A 16,669-nucleotide genomic window follows, 5' to 3' on the forward strand; every position below is an offset into this window, starting at 1 on the left:
CCCTCGTTCCCCCCTCCGTCCCCGTGCCCCTTTTCTGCCCTCCCCCAGCCCGCAGAGGGCACCGGGACCCTACGCCCCCCCGCCGGCAGCGCGTGGTGCCGGGGCTGCGGAGCTGGGGGAGCGGCAGGGCAGGCACGGGGCGCGGAGCAGGCGGCGGCCGAGGGCGCAGCGCTGGGTGCGGTAGAAGTGGGCGAGGTCGAGGGCCACGAGGATCAGCACGAGCAGCCCGTAGAGCCCCACGAAGGGCAGCGCCAGGGGATGTCTGCGGGGCGGGGACACTCAGCGCCCGGCACTGCTCGGTGCCACCCGCCCCGCACCACCCCGCAGCCCCGCTCACCGCAGCAGGCCGGGCGCGGGCAGCCCGCTGATGTTGAGCCCGGTGAGCACCTCCACGCCCAGCCGCGAGCAGCAGCCCTTGAGGACGTGCGGGCCGGGCCGGCAGCAGTAGCGGTGCGTGGCCGGGTCCGTCAGGCGCGGGCAGCAGAAGCCGGGGTGGTAGCGGCCGTCAGGGCCCACGTAGCCCTCACACAGGTGCAGGTTCTGCAATGAGGCTGCAGTGGGAGCAGCGGGGCCGGGGTCACAGCGCCTGTGTGAGCTGATGCAGGAGGGGGCAGCCCCGGCCCGGCTCCCGTTCCCCCCGTTCTTCCCACCCCACGTGCTGCCCAGGACCGGCTTCTGCCCGACCGTCGCCCCCAGCGCAGTCCGCCGTCCCCCGGCCCCGACCGGCACGGCTCCACCCGGGGACATCGGGAGCACCCGGGGGACGCGGCCCAGGAGCAGTGCGGGCGATGAGTGCTTCCTGCCCCCGCCTCACGGGGCGGACGAAAGGCCATACCTGTCCCAAGGACGCCGGGAGCTGCAGCGAGGAGCAGGAGCCCACCCAGCATCTTCCCCGCCATACTGGGGTGAGGCAGCTGAGGCAGAAACCACAGCCCTTCCTGCGCCCGCCTCCAGCGCGGCTCATCAGGAGCCTCGCAACCATTAGAGCCTGCACTCAGTGCCCCGCTCCACAGGGACGGTGGGCAGGAGGCGGGAGCATCGCTAATGAGCTTCTCGGGGCTCAGCACCGGGGCTGCGGGCACCGTGCCCACCCTGCAGCGGGACACTGAGTCCTATCTGCGCCAGTCAGGCTCTCGGCCCTGCTGGGCTCCCGGTGTCGTGGCTGAGGGCCAAGGGCCGTGGGCTGGGCGGTGGTGCAGGGTGGGGGGCACTCTGTGCCGCAGCCTCGGGCAGCAGGGCAGCCCACTCCCTGGTCCCCCACCAGCCGCGCCACTAGCTGGGCTCTGACAGAACCACCGCTGGGTGTCTGTGGATGGGCAGGACCGGACCCCTGGCATCGCCCCAGCTGCACCCCGTTGCCAGAGCCCTAAGCTCTGCGCCCCATAGCTCCTCATCCTGTGGCTCTGCTTCCAGGGCAGGTCATGTGCTGAGTGGTGTGGTGCAAAATGAGATGGAGCTCAGCCGGCAAAAAGAGGAGCTCAGGAGCACCAGCTCCTCGCCCAGCCCTCGAGGGCACCACAGCCCTCCCCACCAGCACCTTGGCAGTAATAATCAGCCCCAGGGGGGGTACAGAGTGCAACATCCACATTACCGGGACACAGTGCAGCTTCCTGCAGCCTCAGGAGCCCCATGGAGCAGAGGGGTTCGGCACTGCCACCAGCACACAGAAGCCAGGTCTGGCCCCATCCCCACAGAGCACCACTCCCACTCCCCAGCCCCACCGGTGTGAGAAGCACAGACCAGACACAGGCCAGGGCTCTTGGAAACAGACTCATATTTCCTACAAGCTCCATGTGAGCTCAGGTTCCAGTCCACAGCGCCTGCCTGGCCCCTGATACCTGTGTGTTGCTGTGCTGTGGTAGCCAGGCATGAGCACAGGCTCCTCCCCGGGGCTCCAGGTGTGCACCTTCCCAGGCAGCCGTGCAAACACAGCAGGGCAGAGGCCGTCACGCTGACCCGCTGCCACCCTACTCCACTCAGAGCAGTGCCCAGCCCATGCCCTCTGTGCCCAGCATCCAGTAGCCTCCATGCAGCCCTGCCACAGCAGTTCATTGAAATCTATCTGAGAACGCAGGACTAATAAATAAGAAGGCAGTAGCCTCTGCAGGTCTGGCACCTCCTGCCCAGCACCAGTCGCCTGCTGTGAGCCATGTGGCCAGGTCTCTGTGGGCTGTGCTGGCACTGCTGCTCCCGTGCCGTGCAGCCGCTCTGCTCCCATCCCACTCTGACAGGCACTACCCCAGGCGGACGCGGAAAGTGGCAATTTCCATGGGATGTAGTTGGATGTTGGTGCTGTTGGAGGCCGTGCCCAGCGGGTACATCAGGGTCAGCGAGGTGGGCTGCAAGGAGCCCAGCTCCAGCCCCTGGAACAGGCTGCCCAGCGCCAGCTAGGGAGAGACGAGTGGGGTGCCACCCATGAGCGGGATGGGGCAGCTCCGCACCACACCCACCAGCAGTTGCCCATCCCCTCAGCACCCAGGGCATCACGTTGACCCTGCCCAGGCTCTGCTCTTCCTCACTGTGGAATGCAGTGCCCAAACAAGGCTACAGAACCCCGCTGTGCATCCTGCAGTTTTGCTTAGGCAAGGGGCAGAGCTGGCTGGGTGCTGCAGCATGGGACCTCTGAACAGCCACCCGTTCTGGGATGTTGGTGCTAGGGGTCTGAAGGCCCCTCCTGCCCCTATCCTGGCCCAGTTGGAAGACAGGATGCTTGCGGCAAGCCCGGTGCCAGGCACAGCAGGGTGCCCCAGTGCAGCTCCTACCTGGCCCTGGCTGGTGGTGCAGTTAAACCCCAGATTCTTGGCCTCCAGGCTGCAGTCAAAGCCTTTGCGGTGCAGGATCAGGGCTGCCTCAGCCGAGGGCAGCGAGTCGTCCTGCAGGAGCAAGGCTCAGGCACAGCACTGGGCAGCAGCACCCCGAGGGTCACCCATCCTCGCACCGCACAGGGCCACGACTCACCTCTGCCTGCAGCGTCCGCAGGTTGAGGATGTGGAAGTCGCAGGGGAGGGTTGTGGAGAGGGGTGCGAAGGAGCGCAGGGCCGGCGGGGCTGGCTGTTGGGCTACCGGCAGGACCAGGGCCTCGGCATTCAGGTGCATGGAGGTGAAGTGGCTCAGCAGCGAGGGGAAGCTGACCGGGCGGCCGTCCTGTACCTGAAAGAAGTGAAGTCAGCACCGGCAGTGCGGCTGCAGCACCGGGGCCGCGGGGCCTCCAGCTCCTTTAGAGAACCGGCACCAGGCACCCGGAGCCCCCCGCCATGCGCAGCCTCTCCCTCCTCATCACCCAAATGGCCGCCGCGCTGCGCAGCCCTCTGGTTGGACTACAAACCGCTATGGGCCTGGCTAGGCTAGCAGCTAGCAGCTACTGCACGAGACTGGGAGCCACGGCGGGGCCGGGCCGGCCGTTACCTCGGGGCTGCCGGTCCTGGCGCCGGGGAAGCCCAAGGCTTTAAGCACGGAGGCCAGTTTGGAAAAGAAGCCGGAGCTCTGAACGGGTGAAAGGGTGCAAGGATGGAGAGCAACAAGGTGACAGGACGAGAACACCGTGATGAGCAGTGTGACGACAGCATGCCCCCGCAGCAGGACAGCAACCCCCACACACATACCCACACCCTGAGCACAGCCCCATCCCCTGCAGTGCCAGCAGGGCACCTGCAGCCATGCACACGCTGGTGTCCGTGCGCTCCACACCACCATGGGCTCGGAGCCCGATCCCCATGCCCTGCCGTGCACCTTATTGGCGCTGCTGCGGCGCTCCAGGAGGAGGCGGAACCGGTTGCAGGTCCGCTTGTTGTCTTTCAGCCCTTGGCCCAGGCCTCGGTTGTCGTCCTGCATGAGGCGCCGGTCCAGGATCACCTCCAGCTGGCCTGCAAAGAGCCCACACGCTGGCTCAGCACCGGCTGGCTGCCCCGCACGGCCCCAACAGCCCCACAGCCCTGCCTCACCGCTGCCCAGGCTGGAGACCCCCAGGGCCTGGGCTGTGTGCAGCGTCAGGCGGCTCTGCGTGTCCTGGATGTAGGCCATGGTGGGCATGGGGTAGAAGTTGGCCTGCAGCGGCAGCTTCTGCTGGTATCTGCGGGGCTGGATCTGCCGAGGGATGGGGTCAGGGGGCTCCGTGGAAGGGCACCATCCCCGTGGGCAGCTCCATCCCTCCCCAGCCTGCTGGCACACCTGGAAGCCGTTGAGGTCTGTGAAGAAGGTGTCGTCGCTCTCGATGTCGGTGCTGAAGCGCAGGGCCAGCTCCTTGTTGACATGGTCACGGATGTCCACCAGGCACGACACATCCAGGGACAGCCCCTCCACCCCTGCGGGCAGCAGTGAGGGTGGGCTCTGGGGGCAGCATCACCCCATGCCCCAGACCTACCTGCACAGCCTCCCATCATCTCACCTGGCACATTGTAGAGCCGCACCGTGGTCTGGACATGCTGGTAGTAGCTGGAAACCTCAGAGAAGAGCGGACCCTCCATCACTCGCACAATGGGGGGGTCCTTGGGGGCGTAGGGCTGTGGGGAAGGAGGGCAGTGCTGAGCCTGCTGCTCCAGGACCATCTCACAGCCGTGGGCACGACTGCCAGCCACGCTCTCCAGGGGGCCCCGTACCTTGGCCTCGCCATCAGGCAGGAAGAGATAGGCTCCACTTTTGTCCTTGGAAGTCCGGGTGCCGTAGATGAAGAACTCGGTGCTCACCCGCTGCTCCCGCTCCTCCCCAGCACGGCGGAGGCTCTGCAGGGTGAAGGCGGCATGGCAGTGAACTGCCTTCACATGAGGCAGTGCTGAGGCACCCACCCTCCTTCAATCCCCAGACCTGCACCCACCTGCAGCAGGCCTGAGCTCCCTGAGAAGCAGCCACGCAGGTGCTGGTTTTCCAGGCAGAAGTCATCAGGGGCGGCTGGGAAGACCTGCACAGGGACGGCCTCCTGCTTGCGCACAATCACATCTCGGCCGTGCAGGTACAGACGCACAGAGGACTGCAGCGTGGTGTGGCTGTCAAAGGACTTCTGCAGCTGCAGCACACGCAGCCCAAGCGCAGGCAGGCGGGCAAGGATGGAGAGCTGTGGGCAGTGGGAGCCCTGAGCCAGCGGCTCCACGGAGGGCACTCGAGCGCTGCGGCCGGCAGGGCAGGGCCCCATGGCAGCAGTGGGCAGCAGGGAACCCCCTACCCGGTAGACATCAGGCACCACATCTGTGGCAGAGCCCCATTGTGCAGAGAGCTGGGCAGGCAGCGGCTGCCCGTCCTCAGACAGCACACACACATGCGGGGAGTCCACCAGCAGCGGCACCAGGCTCAGGCGCTCCTGCTCCAGCGGGTTGAACACCACCAGGAACCTGTGGGGTGGGCTTGCATGGGGATGGCCACGCTCAGCTCATGGCATCCCACGTGCCCTGTGCTCTGCAGCACCCAGAGGTGCCACACACCCATACCCCCCACCCACAAGACCCGACTTCAGGCAGCAGGACCCAGCCCTACCGCGGTGAGGCGTCCAGTTTGACAACCGTTCTTTCCGGGAGCGAGTCCTGGTTGAGGCGCGTGTCGTCCTGAGGAGAGGTGCGGGTCAGAGCCAGGGTGTCCTTGTGAGCCCTGCCTGGCTCAGGGATGTAACACCACCCCTGAGCCCCCAGCCCACACCAGGCAGGCAGTGCAGCTCACCGTGCTGAGGAAAGGTGTGGCAGGGTCATAGTGATACGTGTCCTTGTCCCCCAGCACCAGGTAATGTGCGGCATTGATGATGACACGCTTCAGGTTGGTGAGGGAATGCAGCAGCCTGGGGCACAGCACTGCACAGAGTGAGCCACAACCCACGGGCCCCCATACCCAGACCCACACCCATACCCACACCCACACCCATACCCAGCCCCAAGCCCACCAGCCCCTGTCCAACATGGACCCCGGGGCCATGCCCTGCCGCCCACACGCACCGCACTCCGTAGTCAACCACCACGGCCTCCTTGGCGGTGCCGGTGATGGCGTCGTGGTGCTGGAAGAGCCCCAGGTTGCGGCGGGCGCTGCTCAGCAGGCTGTAGTCGGACAGCGGATAGCGGCTGTCGGCGCCGGCGCGGCGTGCATGGGCCAATGCCAGGCTGAACAGGAGCTCTGCCCCCCTGTGCAGGGACAGCGTCAGCCCCGGCCCTGCCCTGGTGCCAGCTCTCCCCCAGCCCCCCGCGGCCCCTCACCGGAGGTGTGCCTCCAGCACGCGGTCCAGACTCTTGTAGAAGGGCCGGGAGGTGTAGTAGCCTGTCCAGTAGTGGTCCTCCCGGTCCGCGTAGGAGAAGAAATCCCCACTCAGCACAGGGAAGCCGGGCGGCCTCATCCCCGGCACGATGCCCACCCTCTTGTACAGGGCATCAAAGTAATCAGACAGCGTCCCAAACTGCGCCTGCGGGACGGCACGCAGCTCTGAGTGTGATGCAGAGCGGTGGGGGCTCCTCCCGCTGCCCACCCCCCGCCTGCATTCCCCACCGCTCTGCTCCCCAGCGCTGCTCCCCGGGCCGCCCGGCCCTCCTGCACCTGCCTGCACGTGGAGCTGCGGCTGGGCGTTGAGGAAGTCGAAGATGCGCTGGTAGTTGAGGAATTGAGCGTCCCACTCCTGTGGTTTGTCATAGCGGAAATCGTCTCCCAGGGGCACCAGCAGCACTTTGCTGCGGTACAGCTTGGATTTCTTGCGGTACTGGTCCAGCAGGAGCTGAGCTCTGCCGTGGGGTCAGGGCATGAGGCCGGCTGCCGGCAGGCGGTGCTGCTCAGCGCTGCTCAGCCCTGCACTCACAGCACTCACCGCTCCGCCACGTTGGCCTCAGTGATGGCGCGGGGCGGCACCTTCCAGGGACAGTTGATGCGGCCGCCCGGCAGGCGCTTAAAGTCGAACTGGCAGCAGATTTTGGGGTCTGGCCCGCAGGTGTGGGGCACATCGTAGCTGTAGAAGGGCATCATGTGGCAGAAGATGTCCGTGCTGGATTCAGGGTCTGCGGGACCAAGGGCAGACAAGCATCAGCAACGGCTCTCCCTCTGCTGTCTCCTAGCAGAGGACCCAGAACACGCAGAGTGTGTGTGGGCACAGCAGATCAGGTACACGAGATCTGACACCAGCCAATGGCTCAGTCAGGTGTCACCTTGGGGCCGTCCCGCAGAGCAAAACCACTGAAGAGCAGAGCCCTGCAGCCCTGCACTCTACTCCTCAGCTATTTGGGACAGTGGTCAGCAGCTTTTCCCAGCTGCCAGCACTCCTGCAGATCCCCCCACCACAGCCACCTCCCCAGCAGCCCCTCACCCCACGTCTGTCTCCACATGAACTCCAGGTTCTGGGTGGCAGCAAAGTGCTTCTTGATGGCGTAGTGCACGCGCTGGATGACCATGCCCGTCAGGTTGGAGCGCTTCAACAGGTAGGGCATGGTGGAGCTGTGCCCAAAGGGGTCGACGGCCCAGCCCGAGCGCGGTGTCACACCTGAGGAACAGGGACCATCAGCACCCCCCATGGCCTCCCCCCCCCGACACCCCACTCCTCCGGCCCTGCGTCCTGCTCAGCTCTCACCAATGTTCTTCTCCAGCCACTGGTGCCCCTCGATTAGCTGGTCGATCATGGCAAAGTAGTGGGAATTCGCCTCATCGGGCATCACCCAGCCACCTGTCACCATCTCCAGCTGCCCATTTCCCACCAGCCTGCGAAGGACACCCAGGCAGATGGTCAGCACTGTAGTGAGCCATGGCAGAGCCCTCCTCTGGGCACGGACAGGGAACGTGGGCCCTACCTCCGCACAGCAGCCCGCTTCTGGGCACTGATGTTATCCCACCACTTGGAGAAGAAGGAGATCTCAGACCAGATGAAGCGCCGGCGCGGGTCCTCCTGCATCTTCAGCACCATGCTGTTGAGGATGTGCTGTGTCTGGTCGTAGTAGTACTTGTCAAAGGTCTTGATCCAGCCTGCCAACACAAGGGGGTGGTCACGGGGGTACCGTCAGGCAGGGCAGGGGCTGGGATGGCTCCTCCCCTCTGTCTGCCTTCACCCCACTTCTCACCGGGGTCGTTGTGGGAATGCGGCACCACAAACACCTGCAGGGGCTCAGCGTCCCACTCACTGGGCTCATAGGTGATGTCGAAGCCCTGCTTCCAAACACCTCCATCCTGGTTATCGAAGGGCAGCAGGGAGTACACGGCCAGCATCTGCCGGGGAAGAGAGCTCAGGAGGGACCACAGCCCCAGCAGCATGCAGCCGCCGGGCTCCTCTCTCCCCACACGGAGCGCTGCGGAGCCCTCCCAGGGCCCTCACCTGCAGGTCGGGGCTCTCGCCTTTGGCCCCCAGGGCAAACTGGCAGTCCTGCGGGGACACGGCGAGGAAGCTGGGGCGGCTCTCTGGGGGCAGCGCCCAGGAGCCGTTGTCGCGGCGTGGCGGCGGGGGCTGCCCGTCGGCGTGCGCCGTCAGCTCCAGCACCGAGTCCTTGATGTGGCTGATGATCTCGTGGTTCTCCTCCAGCAGCTGCTCCAGCTGCTCGATGCGGTTCTGCAGCACCGAGATCTGGCTCTGGGGACGCGGGCGCCGCGGTCAGCGCCGTGTTCTGCCCCGGGGCTCCCGGCGCGGCGCGGCCCGCACGATCCCCGCAGCGGCGGAGCCCCGACCCGCACGATCCCCGCACGACCCCCGCACGATCCCCGCCCGCCCCGCGCCCGCTCACCCGGGGGAAGTTCCCCCCGCTCTGGTGGCGCGCGGGGTCGTGCTGCACGCGGTCCAGCATCAGGTAGAGGGAGAAGACGGCCACGCAGAAGATGGCAGCTCCACACACTGTCACCTGCTTCTTCAGCTTCATCCCGCAGCGCCGCGGGGCACACCTGGTGCGGGCAGAGGGCGCGGGGGCAGCCCCGGCTCCGGACGCGTCCGCCGCGCCGCACCCGCGGCCCCGCCCGCCGGGACCCCCCCCGGTGCCGCTCCCCCCCTACCCCCCCCGTGCCCTTTGCGTCCCGCTCGGTCTGATCCGGGGTATTTATAGCGGCTGACGCCGCGCCGGGGCAGAACGCGGCCGGCCCGCAGCAGCGGGGGAGGAGGGTCGGGGAGCGGGGGGAGCCGGGGGCTGCGCCGGGGGGCCCGGAGGGCCCGGGGCCGTGCGGCCCGCAGCAGGGCCGGGAGAGGGGGCGGGCGGAGCGGGAGTCCCGCAGCCCCGGCGCAGCGACGGAGCGGAAGGCCGGGGGGCGGCCCGCGGGGGGCCGTGCCGGGCCGGAACCGTCCGGCGAGGTTCCCCCCCCCCCACCTCCGCCCCACGCTTACCCTGCGCGGCTCCGCGGCCCGACCCCGTCTTCACATCGCGCCCGGCCTCCGCCGGCTGCCGCGGCCGCGATGGGCCAAACCCCGCCCGCCGCCCCCGCCCACCTGCCCGGCCCCCGCCCGCCGGGACGCGGCGCTGCGGCCCCGACGGCACCGGAGCTCGGGGTCGGGGCGGAGCAGTGCCGCCCAGCCCTGGTCGCGCCGCACCGCCCGGCGGAGCCCACGACAGACGCGGCGCTGCAGAGCCGACTTTTATTTCGCAGCAGCGCACCGCGGCCCTCCGCACCTCCGGCCCCGCCGCTCTCCGGCCCCGCCGCCCGGGCGGGCGCAGCCGCTCAGCGGTGCCGTTTGCGGATGGCGATGAGGTCCTGGTGGACGGCGCCGAAGCTCGGCCGCCTGCGAGGGTCGTACTCCCAGCAGCGCTGCATCAGGCGGTACACGTCCTCGGGGCACTGCTCCGGGGGCTCCAGCCGCACGCCTGCGGGCGGCAAGGATGGACGGGGCGGACGGACGGCGGCCCCGGTCCCGCGGTCCCGTCGGGAACGGCTCGAGGTCCCCCGGCCCCGCTGCCCGCTCACCCTGCTCGATGGCCTCGCGCGTCTGCTGGTTGCTGAGGTTGGCGTAGGGCACGGCGCCCAGGCTGAAGGCTTCCCACAGCAGGATCCCAAAGCTCCACACGTCGCTCTCCGAGCTGTACCGGCCTGGAGATGCGGTGGGCAGCGGGGGATGATGACACTGCCGCCCGGTGGGAGCCCCTGTCCCCACCGCTCGCCCCAGGGGGGAGCAGGACGCTGCTGCCCAATCTCTGACATTCCACAGCACAGCCTGCCCGGTTCCCTCCCCGGTGCCACGAAGGTCCCGGACTGCGCCCATGCCACCCCATACCGTAATTCAGAGCCTCGGGGGCAGTCCACTTCACGGGGATCTGCTTCATGCCCCCCGTGGAGGCATAGACACCATCCTCCTCCTGCCGCGACATCCCAAAGTCGCTGATTTTCAGGGTGTTCTTCTCTGTCACCAGGCAGTTGCGGGCAGCCAGGTCCCTGGGAAGCTCGAAGCCATCAGCTGTGCACCCGTTAATGGGGTCCCAGCTCCAGTGCCCCCAGCCCACCTGTGGATGCAGTGCTTGCTCTCCAGGTACTCCATGCCCGCCGCGGCATTCTCCATCATCTTGATCAGCTCCTTCATCTTCAGGTGGGGCCCCTCGCTGCGCAGGAAGCTCAGGAAGTCCCCTCCTGCAACGCAGTGTGTGGAGCTGTTGGGCGGCTGCTGCAGTGCACTGCGGTGAGGGAGGTCATGCGCTGGGCTGAGCTCACTCACACACACAGCAGGGCTGCAGAGGCCGCAGGACTCACCCTGCACCAGCTCCATGACGATGTAAATGGGCTGCTTCTGGGTGCAGACGCCGATGAGCCGGACGATGTTGGGATGGTTGTACTGCTTGAGGATCCTGCGGGGAAAAGAAACGGCACTGCGAGCAGGCGGGGGCCCATCTGTCCCCAGCACAGCCGCCTCTGTGCTGTCCCGGGGACTCTGCCCAGCCGGCACTCAGCCATAACACCTCTGCATCCCAGTGGGTTTGAGCAGCCCCGAGTCCTTAGGACTCACAGATGGGCCGGGACAGTGACAGGCACACAGACCTGGCTTCCTGCAGGAACTTGGCCTTCAGCTCGGGCGGCAGGGTTTCCCGGCAGGATTTCACCGCCACGGGGGTGTTGTCAGCACGCAGGCGGCCGCTGAACACCTCCCCGAAGTTCCCCTGCAGAGGGACACGGAGGTGTTGGCCGAGCTGCCAATGCGCACCCGTGGCTGTACTGCTGCCAGGACCCAGCACCCAACTCACCCGGCCAATGCGCTCCCCCAGCAGCACGTCCTCATGGTTGAGCACCCACTTGTCCTGCGGGCAGCAGACCCGAGGTCGGTGAGCAGCCCCCAGCCCCAGCAGCATTTCCCCCTGCCCTGCAGCTCCCCCTCACGGGGATCCGTCACGCAGGTGGATGGAGGCAGCTGCTGGAGCTGCGCTCTGCGCAGGGCTCTGCTGCCTCCTGCTGCCCACCCTCACCTTGAGCACGGCTCTGGTCAGGACGATGCCGCTCTTGCGGGTGATGGGCTGCTGGCTCTGCAGCAGGTGGTCGATGAGCAGCGGGATGGTGGGAAAGCCATCGCCTTCCAGCCTGTACAGGTTCTGCAGGGAGGGAAGGCTGCGGGGTCACCTTTGCGTGCCCACGCGGTGGGATGCGTGCATGGGGAACTGCACGCATGGGGTGTGTGAATGCGTGGGGTGCATGCATGAGATTGCACACGCGCACATGGCACAAGCTTGTGTTCGTATGCACGATGCAGGCTTGCACCCTGTGCTCCAGGTTTGGTCCATGCAAGGACACATACAGAGTCACAGCCACAAGCACACATCCCACGCACTGACACCGGGGTCACTCCCTGTGGCTGCATATCCAGGGCAGAGCTCCGGCACCTGCCCACTGCCAGGCCTCCCCCGGTGCCACGGTCACTCACGTCAGCAGCCTGGATGATGAAGTGCCGGGGCTGCCCATCCCACAGCACGCTGAGCACATACTCCTGCTTCCCCTGGCTCTCCCGCACCAGGAAGTCCCCGCTGCATTTCAGCAGCTCCTGCACCTCCGAGCGCGGGATGGCCCCGTGGTACCAGGCCTGCTGGCACAGCGGCTTCTGCACCTCCGGGATGAGGGGCACGGGAGGTGGCAGCTGGGTGAAAATGAGGTGAGTCCAGCTGTGCCCCCGGGTCCTGCAGCAGTGCAGGGGGAAGGGGCAGCAGGGCAGAGGGGCTGCCGCAGGGTAAGGAGTGGGGCTGGAAAGCAATGGAAACAGGGCTGCAGGGCAGGAGAGGAGGAGCGGTGGGTGCCGAGGGGCTGGGAGGCTCATGAGGGCAGGGTCAGAGCAGCCGCAGGTGCCCAGGGCCTCACCGAGAACCTGGGACTGAAGATGCCCGAGATGTGGTTCTTGATGGTCTCCAGCGCAGTCACCCCACTGCGCTCCTGATCCTGGGGGAAAACATGCTCTGTCTCCCAGAAGGACATTGTGTGGAGCCACCGGAGCCCATCAGGCCCCAGCACTGTGGTTCTGGTGGCCGTGGGGGGGACTCACCGTGGAGCACACTGACTGCCGGTCCTCCTGCAGGGGCAAGGCGGGAGGGGGCTCCTCAGAGCCCAGCTCTGCCAGCTTGTTGGCCAGCATATCCCGCTGTGCCTGCAGCTTGGCCTGGGCACAGACCAAGCCCTGCAGCTGCTGCTGGGCCTCCTGCAGCCCCTGCCGCTTGCCCAGCAAGTGCACCCTGGGGATGGGATGCAGCAGGCTCAGCTCCTGCCCACCCAGCCCCAGCCCAGCCCTGCCACTCACTGCACCTCACCGCTCCCCGGGGCTCAGTGCCAGCTCCTCGCCCCGCAGCTCAGCCTGCAGCTCCCACACCCGCTGCTCCTTGCTGCTCACTGCCTCCCTGCTGGCCAACAGCTCCTCCTCAATGGATGTCAGGCTGCAAGGACATGGGTGCTGGGTGGGTGCTGAGCCATGCGCCTGCCAGCCCCCCTGCCCGTGGCCCGGCCCCACTCACGAGTGCTGCACGCTCTCGATGGTCAGCTCATTCAGCTGCAGCTCCCCTGGCTCCAGGCTCTCTGTCTCCTCCAGCAAGCTCTCATCAAAGGTCACTGCCGGTGGTACCTCAGAGTCGTACCTGCAGGACCCAGCGCAGCACTGACGCTTGCTCTGCTGCACCCAGCCGGTGGCACTGTGCCGCACCATGCTCAAAGCCACACCGCTGTACCTGTGGCACTGAACAAAGCTGCTGTACTCAGTGGCGGGGTCGATCATCTCGACGGCGTGGGCAACCTCCTGGTGGATGGCCAGCACGTCCTCCTGCACCAGACTGCTGATGCTACAGTACTCCCCAAGAATCTCCTTCCTGCAGGGATGCATGTGCTGGGAGCTGCCACCCTCCTGAGCCCCATAGCCCCGCAGTGCCTGGGGTGGCTGCTCCCGGGGTCACGTGGTGCTGACCCCATCTGTGATGGCTGCAGTACCAGGCAAAGGGCGTTCATGGGGCAGGCAATGGGGTGAGGACAGCGCCTGAGGCTGGGGGCTCCGGGAGGGAGAGGGAACATCTCCAGTTCTTGAGGGCAACAAGGGTGCAGGAAGAATTACTGGGGTGGGGCAGCGGGGTGCAGGGCTCTTACAGAACAAGGACCATCTCCTGCTGCAGGCTGTAGAGGGACTCGTGCAGGGTGGGCAGAGCACGCTGGTAGTGATGGTGGTGGTGCAACGCAGCCGCCCGCACAGCCAGCACGTACTGGTTGTGCAGGGCATAGAGCTTCCACAGGCTGCGCACGTACTTTTCCTTCGCCTTTTCCCGCTCCTTGTCTGCAGGGAGATGCCGTGGGAGACATCCACCCCTCAGCACTGCTGCTCCCGCTGCATCCCCAGGGCTGTGCCATGCGTCCCATAGGGCTGCGGGGGGTCTGGATGTCCCTGACACGCTGGTGGAGCTCAAGGGGAGCCGGTAGGGGGAATAGCAGTGCACGGCAGGGGGTGCGCGGGGATGGGGCTGGCACCCACCTTTGCTGGCCTCCTGGTACTTGCGCTTGGCCTGGGTGCTGTCACGCACCAGGCTGCGGTACTGTGCCTTCAGCTTCTCCATTTCCTGCTGTGTGGTCTGCAGAGGAGGTGCCGTCAGCAGAGCGGGTTCAGGCTGAGAGCTGAGCCCCCCCACTGCCCACAGGGTCCTACCCGGGCGTACTCCTGGCTGAGCTGCTGCCACTGCTCACTGAAGGCCTTGCGAAGCTGCTGCTTGTCACGGATCAGTATGCTCAGCTTGGCCAGCGGCCCCGCTGCCAGCTCCTCCGCGTGCCGCCGCAGCGTCTGGCTCAGTGTCTCAGTCTGGCTTGCCAGAACCCACCACGACTGCAGGATGGGGTGTCAGCACGGCATGGGGATGGCTGCCCATTTGTGCCAGGTCTGGGGGTGCACTGAAGTGTCCCTACCTCCCCGATCTGGCTGCTGTGGTCGGTGGCACGGAGATGTCCCAGGCCCTCCTGTTTCTCCAGCTGAGAGAACATGTGGTGCAGCATCCCCGCGTACTCCCGGTCGCTCTTGGCACGCTGTGACATCCACTTCTTCATCAGCTCCAGGAGGCGCAGCTCGCTGTCCTGCAGCCGCAGCAGCTCACTGTGCCCCTTCGGGCACCACAGCTCCGGCCCAAAGCCCATGGCACTGTGATCCTGGTGGGATGGGGCTGCAGAGCAGTGGGGCAGCCTGTGCCGCGACTCCGAAGCCTGCATGGTGTTCAGCTAAGGCCAGGGCTCTTTTGCCTCCCATGCCCCCCCATAATCTCCCCACAACTGTGCCCTGGTCAGCCCTGGGGCTGCTTTGCTGGGGGACAGACTGTGCCCTGCACGATCTGCCTTGCAAAACACATTCAAAGCAGGTGGGAGGGCTGCATTCACCCAGCATGAAGCGGGGGCTGCCACAGGGACAGTGCCAGGGAGAAGGAAGCACGGGATCAAAAACCAGCATCACTCTGCCATGTGACCAAGCGCAGTGGCACAGTGGCCCCGCCATGGCCGGGAGCCCCAACCCCATGTGGCTCCAGCAGCTCTGAGCCCCCATCCCTCCTCAGTGCAGGGTCACCCCTGTTCTTATGTCAGGGACAGCCAGGCAGGGAGGGGAACGGGGTGCCGACCCCTGGGGGAAAGTGCCAAGCCTGGAGGTGTCCCTGCGTGTGGCCCTGGGGTGCCCAGACCTGTAGCAGTGAAGCAGCCAGCAGTGGGAGGGTGCTGCAGCCCAGTTCCACGCAGCACAAGATGTCCCGGCACAGACCAGAACCCAATAGAGGAAGAGGGCAGTAACCCCCCCAGCCCTACAGAGGGGTCCCCCATCCCGTCAGCATGTTGCTGATCATGGTGCCTCCAACCTGAGTGTGCCGCCAGGTCCCCGCTGCAGCGCTGGTGCTGGTGTGTTCCTGGGGCTGGGGCCGGTGCAACTGACCTGACGCAGCTCCGGCACCCAGAGAGGAACAGGAAACCCTGCACTGACCATACAGCCATTGCGAGATTTCCTGCGTTTCCTCCCCTCCCTGCCAGTCTGCCGTGTTCGGGGCCAACTGTGTCACACAGACTCGCTGCGGCTGTCAGCCCCCAGCCCCACTGCCTCTGCCAACAACCACGCACCAAGGGCCTTTCTTGTCAGGATTCGGCCCTGAAGGACCCCAGGGCTCTCTTTTGGCTGGGCCAGGCTGTGGTGCACTGCCCTTGTGGACCCCGTCCTCAGCCTGGGCCTCTCAGGGGTCTGACCCAGCAAAGCCCTTTCAGCCATCCCTGTGCCTGCAACCACTCTCCCTGTCCCTGCTTCAGGGGCTGGTGGGGTACCTGGGGCTCTGTGCAGCACTATGGATGGGGACCGTTCTAACACCACCCCTCGAGTGTGGCCCTCAGACACAGCAGCTGATGCATGGGCACTCACGGAGCTGTGCCTCAGCACACTGCGATGCTCCCAGGGTGCCTGCAGCCTTGGGCAGACTGCAAAGCTTCACCCCTCAGCACACTCCAGTGGTGCCACGGTGGGATGGGATCATTGGGCTATGCCAGGGCAGGCACTGCTGACCAGCACTGCTGCACATGCTCCAGCTGCAGCTCAGCCCAGCAGCCTCATTGGAACCTCCTCCTCTGCCAGGCAGTCCCAAAGTGATGCTGTGGTTACCTGCAAGATACAAGTAAGCTGCTTCCACTTTGTAAGGAAGTTCCTGATTTGCCTTCCCACGGTTGAGCAATGCCTCGGTGCTCACACCAAGGAAGACAACAACATCGTAACACACCACAGCACAGCATGGCACAGCACAGCATGGCAAACCATACTGCTGGAGCTCCTGGGCGCCGTTTGTGCTGGTCACCCTGGAAACAGCCTTTCTCACAGCACATTTCATGGTCAGAGCAGCAGCACTGCAGATGCTCTGTGCAATGGCACACGCTAACCTGCCTCCAGCCACCACTGCCTGACCCCAGAGCCCATCCTGGAATAGTTTTATTTTCTGAGCTGCTGGTCGTACAGCAGTGTCCACGTGCACCACTTGCTCCTTGGACATCTGCAGCATTCACACACGTTCAGCGAGTGCTGTGCCAGCTCACAGCTTATCCCAGCCTGGCATTGCTTGGCTTCTCCTGTGCAGAGCAGGCTGCTCCTGCTGGCATGGGGCTGGCACTGGGAACTGAGCTCCACGGGGCTGGGGTCTGACTGTGCCATGTCTGTGAGGATGGCTGTGCTGCAGGGCCCTATCCGTGACCATGACTGCAGACAGCCCTGCTCTCCAGCAGCCCCCACCACTGCCTGCAGCAGGAAGGTCACTGCGGGCTGCCTTGCAGCTCACCCAGTTTCACATCCTTCATCCCCTCTTTCACAGCAGAGCTC

General features: G+C 66.1%; 3 protein-coding genes across 10 annotated transcripts; all 3 read right to left on the reverse strand.

Annotated features, from left to right (window-relative positions):
• Positions 1-8: 8 nt before the first annotated feature.
• On the reverse strand, positions 9-921 carry LOC101751992 (protein shisa-like-1). Of its 2 annotated transcripts, XM_004943975.5 has the most exons (3): positions 836-921; positions 338-551; positions 9-262 (listed from the first exon to the last, which is right to left on the reverse strand). In XM_004943975.5, the coding sequence occupies exons 1-3, from the start codon at positions 897-899 to the stop codon at positions 70-72; spliced, it is 471 nt and encodes a 156-aa protein (XP_004944032.2). In that variant the 5' UTR covers positions 900-921; the 3' UTR covers positions 9-69. The 2 variants fall into 2 exon arrangements, with proteins under 2 accessions (XP_004944032.2, XP_004944030.2); XM_004943973.5 differs by having other exon boundaries at positions 338-872.
• Positions 922-1,757: 836 nt separating this feature from the next.
• On the reverse strand, positions 1,758-9,334 carry MAN2A2 (mannosidase alpha class 2A member 2). 2 transcript variants are annotated; one of them, XM_046899209.1, is made up of 24 exons: positions 9,245-9,334; positions 8,658-8,811; positions 8,255-8,506; positions 8,004-8,148; positions 7,737-7,908; positions 7,520-7,647; positions 7,259-7,432; positions 6,767-6,953; positions 6,506-6,683; positions 6,168-6,370; positions 5,913-6,095; positions 5,644-5,758; positions 5,464-5,531; positions 5,156-5,321; positions 4,811-5,047; positions 4,596-4,718; positions 4,385-4,499; positions 4,168-4,301; positions 3,942-4,083; positions 3,730-3,863; positions 3,406-3,483; positions 2,959-3,150; positions 2,763-2,873; positions 1,758-2,387 (listed from the first exon to the last, which is right to left on the reverse strand). In XM_046899209.1, the coding sequence occupies exons 2-24, from the start codon at positions 8,787-8,789 to the stop codon at positions 2,235-2,237; spliced, it is 3,522 nt and encodes a 1,173-aa protein (XP_046755165.1). In that variant the 5' UTR covers positions 8,790-8,811; positions 9,245-9,334; the 3' UTR covers positions 1,758-2,234. The 2 variants fall into 2 exon arrangements, with proteins under 2 accessions (XP_046755165.1, XP_015147669.2); XM_015292183.4 differs by lacking the exon at positions 3,406-3,483.
• A 145-nt stretch (positions 9,335-9,479) lies between these two features.
• FES (FES proto-oncogene, tyrosine kinase) lies at positions 9,480-15,279 on the reverse strand. 6 transcript variants are annotated; one of them, XM_003641868.5, is made up of 19 exons: positions 15,180-15,279; positions 14,251-14,501; positions 13,997-14,170; positions 13,826-13,922; positions 13,447-13,630; positions 13,038-13,175; positions 12,828-12,947; positions 12,627-12,749; positions 12,365-12,551; positions 12,184-12,261; positions 11,756-11,965; positions 11,304-11,426; positions 11,085-11,138; positions 10,882-11,000; positions 10,597-10,691; positions 10,353-10,476; positions 10,127-10,284; positions 9,820-9,942; positions 9,480-9,719 (listed from the first exon to the last, which is right to left on the reverse strand). In XM_003641868.5, exons 2-19 carry the CDS (start codon positions 14,473-14,475, stop codon positions 9,577-9,579), a joined length of 2,475 nt encoding a protein of 824 aa, XP_003641916.5. In that variant the 5' UTR covers positions 14,476-14,501; positions 15,180-15,279; the 3' UTR covers positions 9,480-9,576. The 6 variants fall into 6 exon arrangements, 5 of the variants coding, with proteins under 5 accessions (XP_003641916.5, XP_015147646.1, XP_015147644.1 ...); XM_015292160.4 differs by having other exon boundaries at positions 14,251-14,541; XM_015292158.4 differs by having other exon boundaries at positions 15,009-15,279.
• Positions 15,280-16,669: the final 1,390 nt, after the last annotated feature.

Source organism: Gallus gallus, chromosome 10 (genome assembly GCF_016699485.2).
Source record: "Gallus gallus isolate bGalGal1 chromosome 10, bGalGal1.mat.broiler.GRCg7b, whole genome shotgun sequence".
NCBI classification, from domain to species: domain Eukaryota; kingdom Metazoa; phylum Chordata; class Aves; order Galliformes; family Phasianidae; genus Gallus; species Gallus gallus.

Bases quoted from the DNA above. Each gene is read 5' to 3' on its own strand.
- LOC101751992 (XM_004943973.5), bottom strand. From the start codon at position 747: ATGTCCCCGGGTGGAGCCGTGCCGGTCGGGGCCGGGGGACGGCGGACT. The intron at 263-337 runs GTGAGCGGGGCT...CCCGCCCCGCAG, and splicing joins CCCGCGCCCGGCCTGCTGCG to ACATCCCCTGGCGCTGCCCT.
- FES (XM_015292158.4), bottom strand. From the start codon at position 15,144: ATGGGGGACCCCTCTGTAGGGCTGGGGGGGTTACTGCCCTCTTCCTCT. The intron at 14,502-15,008 runs GTCTGGGCACCC...ACTGCTCTGCAG, and splicing joins TGGCTGCTTCACTGCTACAG to CCCCATCCCACCAGGATCAC. The intron at 13,631-13,825 runs GTGGGTGCCAGC...ATCTCCCTGCAG, and splicing joins GTACCAGGAGGCCAGCAAAG to ACAAGGAGCGGGAAAAGGCG.
- MAN2A2 (XM_046899209.1), bottom strand. From the start codon at position 8,789: ATGAAGCTGAAGAAGCAGGTGACAGTGTGTGGAGCTGCCATCTTCTGC. The intron at 6,684-6,766 runs GTGAGTGCTGTG...ACCCCACGGCAG, and splicing joins GAGGCCAACGTGGCGGAGCG to AGCTCAGCTCCTGCTGGACC. The intron at 3,484-3,729 runs GTGCACGGCAGG...TCACCCGTTCAG, and splicing joins GCCGCAGCAGCGCCAATAAG to AGCTCCGGCTTCTTTTCCAA.